General features: G+C 40.7%; 1 protein-coding gene across 3 annotated transcripts in view; it reads left to right on the top strand.

The window, feature by feature from the left end:
- Nucleotides 1-9,992, top strand: part of LOC103480794 (B-cell scaffold protein with ankyrin repeats) — a 27,684-nt gene that overhangs the window by 7,880 nt on the left and 9,812 nt on the right. The window contains exons 6-7 of one of the 3 annotated variants that reach the window (XM_017310513.1): nucleotides 2,750-2,946; nucleotides 7,969-8,023. In XM_017310513.1, coding sequence (XP_017166002.1) covers nucleotides 2,750-2,946; nucleotides 7,969-8,023 — 252 coding nt within the window. Of the gene's footprint in view, nucleotides 1-2,746; nucleotides 2,947-7,968; nucleotides 8,024-9,992 lie in introns of all 3 variants that reach the window. The other 2 variants (XM_017310514.1, XM_008435972.2) reach the window with 2 other exon arrangements.

Here is a 9,992-nt window from a genome sequence, read left to right as displayed (position 1 = left end):
CACTTTCCTTCCACTGAACTTGAAACGCAAGTCTGTTTGCTGCCCACCGGACAAACCAGTAACGCTCGCCATTAAGGACGGAGACGAGTTTAGACAAGGCTTAAGCACACACCAATCTCAAATTTAAAATTTCTAGACGTGCCGATCACATACGTGACACTCCAGTGATCACCATAATGCTCTGCCATCATTATAATTGCTCTTAGCACACATTTCCAAGAAGGTTTCAACCATAAAAAACCCCAACTTGATCCATGTTATAGAAATGGACAAGCGACAACATGCACAATAAAAACTCCAACAATGACCACCCGCAGCGTGTCCCCVCTAACTGCCTAGCGAAGAAGCTTACAAACTCAACCCTAGTCTTCGTGAGGCGTGGCGATGGGTTCTTATGCATTTAAAACCAGTGGTACAAGAAAGGCGACCAGCAGGCTGTCACCCCCTCGAAACCACGGAATGCTCCCGAGCCGATGAAGGGAAAGGGGAAGAGGGAAGCTCCACCCGCCGAACCTCCACACTAGTAGAGAACGCGGTGAAACCCCTGTTGGGAAACGCCGCTAAAGCCTACAAGGGGACACCTGCTCAAAACGTTTTATTAGCGCACAATTAAAAACTTGCCACTTACCTATCGCTAAACTCAAATCCATGGAACAAACATCCCGCTCCAACAAAAAATGCACCGCACTTCATCTAAACCACCTGCATATCCCCCAAGAGCGCACAAGTCCAAATAAGGACAATTGCGTCACGGGCTTCCCCCGTCACCAATTAAACGCATGGAAATTAGCGTCCAGAGCRAAACGCYAACAAGCAGTTGACCAATGCGAAACAAGCGCTCACAAAGAAGAACGTAATTCAGTTAACACAGTAAGAACAAAAGCCAAACTTACCGAACCGAACATAACCGACAGAACCGTTTGACGAGCCCCCAATTGTTACGACTGGCTCAAGGTCATAACAAAACGGGAGACCATGCAGGGGTTAAAGTGTAGAAAAATGAATATTTATTAACAAAACAACAATGGATTGTGGATATCAGTGGTGTAATGCAAATGCTTGTATGTGTTGTATGAGTGCATATGGAAGTGTTGAAGTGCCAAAACAAAGACAAACGCAAATGTGCAAAAAGGAGGGGAGCTGAGGCCTGGCAACTGAACACCATAAGTGGTAGAGTGGACGCTGAAGGCGACCCAGAAGATGGAGACAGCCAGGTTTAAGTACTTTGCATTCCCAATCAACCTGATCAGCAGCACCTGTAAAGGGGAGGAGCACAAGGACAGACAAAAGCAACACCTGCAGCCCAGCCCTTAAGGCCCAGGGCCGTAACAAGTCTAACTACTCCAAGGAAGCACCTTCTTTTAATGCAACTTTGTGCATTAGGATGTCATCGTAGGAGCTCTCCAGCTCACCTGCAGCTTCATGCATCAGGTGGAAAACCTTTGGTTGCAGTTCTGTCTCCCACTCCTGCACTGGGTCGAGTTAACAATACAGGCTAAAAGATTACACTGGGTTACAAAAAGAACGTTTTTGGAAGTTGTTGTTTTTTTTTGTTTTTTAATTAGGACTATTTTGCATCACTGAATCAAAAAAAATGATATAAATTTTTCTCAATCAGGGCAGGTTTTCATTCTAATTTGATTTAGAGAGAAATCCAGTCTTCTGACTCAATTGATTACGTTTTAGTGACACCATCAGTTCATTTACGTTAATATTTCTCATTCAAAAAACGTTTTAGGAAAAAAAAAAAAAGTTTTCTAACAGAGTGTTTTATTTAAATGTTACAAAGTTGGATTTCTGTAAATTGAATGATAAACACCGATAATGGTAAGGGTATGTAAATTTAACATTTCATTGTGCAAAATTCTCCTCCTGCTGATCACTGATCCCAGAATCTGAGGAAACCGATCCACATGTGAGAACAAGTGATACATTTTGATGCTCATGTTGCATCCATAGTTCAGAAAATTGACCTGATTGAGCAAAACCAATGTGATTTTTGGATTCAGCACATCAACATTATCCTAAAACAGTTGAAAAACCCCAGACAATGTTTTGGCTGTTGACCGGTGTTATGAGAAAGTCCGTCTCCTGGGAAGAAAACCTAAAAGAAGTTTGATAATGACTCAAGTCTTTAGCATTGAGAGTCCACATTGAGATCTATTTGAGAACTTTTGGCATCGTCTGGATTGTTTGGCATCTTCTAATTTTTATGTTTTGGAGCATAAATCCTCCAAAACAGAGGATTTATGCTTTAATGTGAAAAAATAAGGTGTTATTTAGGAAATTATAGAACTTAATGACAAAACATCACAAACCAATTTAAATAGACAAAAAAAAAACATGCAACACACAGTGGGAACACATTCTTATAGCATGATCAACATTATCCAGCATAATGGAGGAGAAAAAAAAAGGCTTTCCATTGTTTCTCAGCTCATTATGTGGTAGACTGATGGCTTCATCAGCTTGTGGGATTGATCTTTTACTCTGTTAGAAAGGGCAGAGGGAGATGTTGCCATGACAAACAGGTCAATAAAGTGCCTCCAAGCCGTCTTTCTTTGACTCTCCTGGAGGTGTCAGATTGACCACATTGCTTTACATCACCCTCATGTTCCATCCAAACAGACATTACAGCTAAAAAAAAAACAAGCCAAAAGTAGAATAGGATGAGGAGCAGATGCTCATTTTGAGGCTTTCCTTTGCTGATTTGAACGGGTTTTTACATCTGTTTAAACGCTCACAGCAGAGGTCCACCATGGGGACGTGCCCTCACTCCTCCACTTCGCCGCTCGGTATGGATTCAGGAGCATCTCGGGTCTGCTCCTGCAGTGTCCGGGCGCTGAACGAGCTCTGCGCACGGCTAATCGACACGGCCAGACTCCTGCAGAGATCGCCAAAAGCCACGGCCATAAAGAGCTTCACGTCATTCTGAAGGAGAAGCTGGTAACTCCTTCCAAACTCGGTTCCTGTCTCCTGTTGTTGAATCTGGAATTGACTTGTTGTGACAGTGTGGTATGAGACAGATGATCTGTGAAAAGATCCATCTCCTCCACCTTTTCCCTGAGGTGTTGTCGTCTGAAGAAATTCACTGCTCCCGCTCAAAAACAACCAATCAGAGCCAGAAGGAGGGTCTTAGTGCCGTCAATCAACCTCATGTACTCAGAGAAACAACTTAACCGTTACAGGAAAAGCATTAAGCCATTGTCAGTGGCATTTATATCCAGCTCTGCTAGCTGTAGCGTAGCAGAGATCAAAAAAGGGGCGGGCAGCGCCATATTCAGGGTGATTGACAGCACTAAGACCCTCCTGGCTCTGATTGGTTGTTTCTAATTAACACTCGGGGAAAGCAGAGGATTGTCTGCCTCATACCATGCTGTCATCATAACAGTACAAGTTTCAACAAATGTGTAAAAAATATTTCTTATTAAAGTTACTGAACTCAACTTTAAGCCTTTAATACTTAAGTTTCAAATCTCCGCCTGGATATTTTAGCATATTTTAATTGTACGCAGTTCTTTAAATGTCCTATGAGTAAATGTATATTTGCCCCATTTATCCATAACAATTGGAACTTTCAATATCTAGCAAGTTACTTTCACAATTTACCGTCTATTGAGAGAGCACCCCTCAGATTAATTTCACTTCCTGATATGGCGGGTGTGATATTACCATAATAACCCGAGGTTGGCTGGAAAATGCAACGTCTCCCCTTTTATTAACCGTTGGAATTTGTCATGTAGCTCAAAATGTGGTGGAATTACGGTACTGCAAATTTGGCTGTATGGTCGCCGACCCATTCGGTCTAGAAGGGTTAACTGGTAGATTTTATGATAAGAGCGGAACCAAGCAACAGAAACTTCTCAAAACTTTCACAGCTAAAGATCAATACATCAATAACGAAGACAACAGAGTATCAGGTGCTGCCTTGCTCTCCATTGATTATCTTCACACCTTGAGGTGAGGACGGTACTTCCAACAGGCGCTAGCTGGGCTGAGAGTCCAACACTTAAACAATTCTTTAAATGCAGCTGCCAAAATCCATTTTCAGCCTGCAACTATAACAGCATGCCACATTATCTCATTAAACATCAAAAACTCTGTTCTTACCACATACTTTCTTCATCTTTACCAGCAACAACTTTTGACTTTCTCTCATGCCTCAAGTCAACATATGGAGAATTTGTCCTCAAGGGAAATTTAGACACCCTAACAGCTGTTGAGATGTACTTATCGTCTCAGCAGCACAGCTAATTGAGAGTGACTGCAGACTGAGCGTGATTTGATCAGACTGCTGCTGCAGAGCTTGCTGTAAGCCTAGAACGAGCTGCCAGGGGAGCATTGGAGTCAAACACAGGTCTCTCCGCGGGGACCCGAATAAGCCTATAGTTGTAGCACAACAGACACAACATGCACAAGCGTGCATCTTCTATTAGGGTGATTAAAATTCATCTCAGCGGTCCAAATTGTGCACCAAGTCCACGCTTGTATGTATCCTGGAAAAGAAATTCTCAGGGTCCTGGCCGCTAGCTGAGCTTTCTGCACTTTCATTAACCAATCTGCTACGTCTCCCCCAACCTCCAATTAATCAGCCCTTGATGCATCAGTGATTTGTGCGCTAGCGGAGCATTGCTCTGTCAATAAATCCAAGATGGATCAGTCCCCTGCCTCGTTCACAGGCTGAATCACTCACGGGCCCAGCGTCACATCCACTAGCTGACTATGGCTTCACACTTCTTAGTTAATTAGCTGTGAACTGCTCCGGCGGGGGGGCGGCAGGGGGAGTTGAATTATTCAGGGAGAACAGAACTCAAATATAAACACAGAGAATGCAGTACCGCTACTCATATTGTGTTGTGTCCTTATATTGCGAGATCATGCTTGGCGAATTACAGGCATAAATGCACGTTATGTCGTAAATTTATGAACGCCATTTAATCAGGGTTGGAATCTATTACTGTGCGCTTTCAATAAATACAAATTAGTTTCCAACTGTATGTTTCTCAGAGAGAACAAGCAGCCGTTTATGTGCAGTACGCAGCCTTTGTGCAATGAATAATCCTATCCAAATCCGGGGAAGCCGACTGAGGTACCGTAGTGCCGCTCCTTCCTCTGGGATTTGTCGAGTCCACTGACTTTGCTTTGCATAATGCGTTTTGCAGTGTCATTTGCAGCACTGTTCAGCCAGGCGAACTCCAAAGATTTGTTTATTATTTGAATGACGGTGCCATTACGCTCACCCCGTTTGAGGAAACGGTTTCCTTCCCTCAGATTACACCGTAACAGACTGGATGATTCATTTATCTTTGGAGCATTAAAGAAAGATGAATTAGGTTGATTAAATTAGCTTCTGACTTGAAAGCTTGTGCCATGCATGCCATTGAATCTAATCTGTATGCATTTGATCGTCATGGCAACTCAGTTAACGCCGGTTTGCTAATGTACTTGGTGGCAAAGTTTTACAATTTGAGTCCAATGTGAAATCTAACACTAAGGGGGTTTACTCAGAATAAAATAAAAACTGAAATAGAAATACTGTTGATGTCAGAAGTCTTTAGATTTACCCTCAATTACTCATTCAATATGGCTGTCATATATTAAAATGAGCAAATAATCAATGTATCTGCACCAAATTAAGCCTCCTTTTGTGCACTACATTAGCTTATTTTTTTAACATTAGCTTGCATTGCTAGCAGCAACTTGTATTGATGCTAGCACTTTGAACTGCCTTGTTGCTGAAAAAGTGCTATATAAATGAAACTTCTTCTTGCAGAATAACTATGCGAATTGTCATTAGAATGAAAATTTGTTTGTATCATATTTTAAACAAATAAAAAAAACTTTCTACTGACATATTACAACTTCTTAAAAGAGGAGCTCCATCTTCTCATTTGGTTTTCTTTGGACATGACATTTCTTATTTAAACAAGAATATATTTTGGTTTTATTGAGATATAAATCTTGTCATGACTCGTATTGCATCTTGTAATAATGATGGTGAAAATAAGAAAGTTTCTCATCACAGCAAGTTTTTTTATTATCTTGTCATAACAGAAAAGTGTCTCGTTTTAACGAGATCGTTCTCCTGGATTTATGTCCCAGCTCTGGCAGTTGAACACGTAAATACGGGACTGAATTGCCAAAAAGTGATCTGTATTGTTAGCAGTTGTTTCTTTGGAAATCATGAAATCCTTATGGTTTTCCAACTTTTTTTTAAAGCAAGTTCATCTAAAGTCTGATGTAGAAAAAATTAAGAGACCACTTGAAATGATCAGTTTCTGTAATTATACTCTTTATAGTTTGAGTAAAGTGAACATTGTGTTTTTATTTTATGAACTACTGACAACATGTCTCCGAAATTCCAAGCAAAAATTTTGTATTCATTTGCAGAAAATGAGAAATGGTCAAAATAGCGAAAAAGATGCAGTGCTTTTAGACCTCAAATAAAGCAAAGGAAACAAGTTTATATTCATTTAGAAACAACAATACTAATGTTTTACCTCAGGAAGAGTTCAAAAATCAATATTTGATGGAACTGGTTCATTGCAGTGGGCTCTTCATTTTTCCAGAGCTACACTACTGTATATTTAAAAAAAAACCCACACAAACAGCAGGTCGCCACGAATAGTCAAAACCAGCTCGCTTTTAAACTGACCAGGTTTTCCATCTTTCCCTCATTGCTCCAAAATGTTAGATTTCCTGTCCATTGTAACAGAAATCCATGCCTCAGCTCTGTCTGCTCGCATTGCAGCAGTGAAACTAGACATCTGTAAAATGATTTAGCATTTGTGGTTAGTAAATAAATACCTCTCTTGTTCTTTTGAAAATGCCACGCTGTTCTGAGGCGCGCCATTAAAATTCTGCGTCGGAGCAGTTGGTAAATAAGCCGCTCTATCCTCCCCCATGCCCCCCCCTCCTCCTTCAACCTGTTGGGTCTGCAAAGAATCTCAACTGTCAATTAATGCATTCATGGTAGCCAATAGCTCATTTGCAGTTCTAGGAACAGCGCGGTGTCGTAATTGAGTCATGATTGGCTGTGTTGCTTGGAAACTGCAGACAGATCTCAGCGTGCTGGATGGTGATATTTTGATCCAAGTGAGCTATGTCTCATAAATTTTGCAGATCTCTACAGCCATTTGTTATTGAAGAGGGAATGTATAAATTAGCGAAGGACCTTGACTGCTGAAATAGGCTTTTTTTTTCTTCTTTTTTTTTTGCTGAACTTGAAAAAAAGATAATAAAGGAAGTGTTCAGGGTGTGTTTTGCTGTCAGTGATGCAACTCTTCACAGCTTCATGTCCACAGACGCCAGATAGAAAAAGCAGCAAATTATTACCCATAATAATCTGGTTCTAATTCTGGATGCAGTCTGAATCAGCCCACACTCCTCAAGTTGTTTCCTAAATGATATGTTTGAACTAAAAGGGGAAGATTGTCTGATTTCATAATTACCCTGATCATAGCCTTGTCTGTCTCTCAGCATGCAATTAGCAAATAGGCCGACTCTGGAGCAGCTCTGTTGTCAAAGTGAGACAGAAAAAAACCCCAAAAACATGCTTTCTGTGAGCCAGGGGGGAGCGTTACAGTACACCTCCTGAACATCATGTTACAGCCCTGAAATTACAAGTCCTGCAAGGAAGTGAGAACCCTTAATTATTAATGTCACAACGGTTATGACAACACTGAATATTTCATCACCATGCGGATGCACAGCCGGCTTTATGGAGAGTCCTCTCTACTTTTATGGCTTCGGGAGATGCTGCGGCAAATGGACGTTTCTTCTAAAAATTATGAGCCCACAGTGTAATATTTGTGAACACACTGAAAAAAGCCTTACGGCAAAGACAAGAGATGAACAGCAGCTTTGTGTGAATTCAAATTAACACAAACTGCCCCGCTTGAACCGTTTCTTTTGCAACTTACGAGAGGCATAAAGTTTATTTCCTGATATTTTTCTTTTTTGTTTCAGAAGATGCTTGGCTCGGGCGACGACAACAGTGTGTATGAAATGATGTGCAAAGCAAGTAAGTGAGGACTGTAAGTGATTTGCACCAGGTTTTAACATAAAAAAAAAACTAATCTCAAGAGTATGAAACCACACAAAAGATGTGACAGTTATTTATTAAAAATGAATGAAGCCAAAATGGAAAAGCTGACTTTGAAAAACCAACCACACCCATGATTTAGCAGCTGATACTGCCAGGAGTCATAACTCCTGGTGATCACAGGGGTTCGGTACCACAGACGCCCACAAAGAGCTAAGATCTGTGAATACTTGAGATTCCATTCAAAAGTTGCTCATATCTGCCTATTTTAATAGTTCAAATAACAAATATACATTAATATGCAATAATGTGCACAATGGAAATCATCTTAGCAATACCACAGATGCTAGCATCTATAGTCTCCCTTATCTCTGCTTTTAGTGAAGAAAAGTCCTTTATTGATCTCTAAGGGGAAATTGCTTTTCGGGGAACAGATAATCATTGGAAAAGAAAATAAACACTATTCCTAGTTTGGCTGCCAACAGTGTATCAAGTAGCATTGCAGCTAGGAGTTTTAATGTCCCAAACTGTATTTTCTTTAAAAGAAATGTATATATGCTCTACAAAAATAGTCTAGAATAATTTGGAGATTTGTTACACAGTAAAATCTGTGAATAGGTGAGCTTACGAATCCTGAACCATGAAAAGGCAGGAGTCAACTTTAATTGTTTTGTTTAGGACTTTGCCAATCAGAGTATTAATCTGAGACATTTTCTTAATTTGTTGTTGTTTGTCTACTTGGTGTCCTAGTTTGGGTTGATCTTCAGCTTATACTTTATACAGATGGCCTTGGTCTGACTAAAGAATACTAAAGATGAATCAACAGTTGACTCATTTACTGTGAAGCACCCCGTCTTGATTTACGAGTGCAAATCAGGACCAAACCATTTCCACCACGTTTCAGACTTTTTTATAATTATTATTATTTCTCCAAACATCTCGACTGCTGTCTTAGCTGTCAAAAAGATACAGGTCCAGTTCATTCAGATTAACTGTTACTGCTGTATTATTTTCATCTGGACAGAGGCCGTCCGTCCCCTTGTTGCTTTCCAAAACCAGCCAGACTTGTTCAGTGGTTTACATGCCAACATGCTCCATTGGGCTCAGCCCAATGGCGCTTTGTAAGCTTAGATTTTTTGTCAAAGCAAAACAAGAAATTGAGTGTTTGGAAGGATTGTCTCTCCAAACCATCCTCTCAAATCAGAAATAATAATTTCTGATCTGAGACATAATTTCCAATCCATCTAAGGCTGCGTTCACACTGCAGCCTGAAGTGACCCAACTCCAATTTTTTGTCAAATCAGATTTTTTGCCGTGGCTGTTCACACTTCCAAATATATGCGACCTGTATGTGTTCTCTAGTGTGAACTGCAAACGACCTGAAAGTGTCCCACATGCGCAGTAGAGGGCGCAATAACATCAGCGTTCTCAGTGTTTTATGAACTGCCATAAAAAGAAGAAGTGGTGCTCAGTGTAAACATGGTAGGCTAATTGTGGAGCTTAGCTTACACATTTGAAGTTGCTGTCCGACTTCGGCCAGTATGCTAACAACTTAATCCTCATTATTGTCCATGGTCGTATCCATGTCCATGTGATGTTCTTCCCTGACCTGTCCTCGGAGGTGGTAAAACAACGGAAGCAATAGTGAAACCGTAAGCTGAATATAAACTTTGGACTTATATTCCCAGCAAAGATGAGGATCTCCCACCGTGGGAATCGTTTCCTCTTTCACACTCCGATGGAGGTGGAGGAATTTATACGGMAAATAGGACAACAAACTGACGGGTAACCACACTAACACGCTAAATGGCGTTAGTAAGGTTTGATAATAATTAACATTACATTTGATCTGGGTTTCTGGATAATGAACATCTCGACTAAGTTTCCCTATCACAGCGGTGGGGCGTAATTTCTTAATAGCATGATGGGGTTCATAGTTTAAAATTGT

The sequence above is a fragment of the Poecilia reticulata genome, linkage group LG18 (assembly GCF_000633615.1).
Source record: "Poecilia reticulata strain Guanapo linkage group LG18, Guppy_female_1.0+MT, whole genome shotgun sequence".
In the NCBI taxonomy this organism is placed as follows: domain Eukaryota; kingdom Metazoa; phylum Chordata; class Actinopteri; order Cyprinodontiformes; family Poeciliidae; genus Poecilia; species Poecilia reticulata.
The sequence above is the reverse complement of the archived record's forward strand: the minus strand, read 5'-3'. Positions and strand labels throughout refer to the sequence as shown.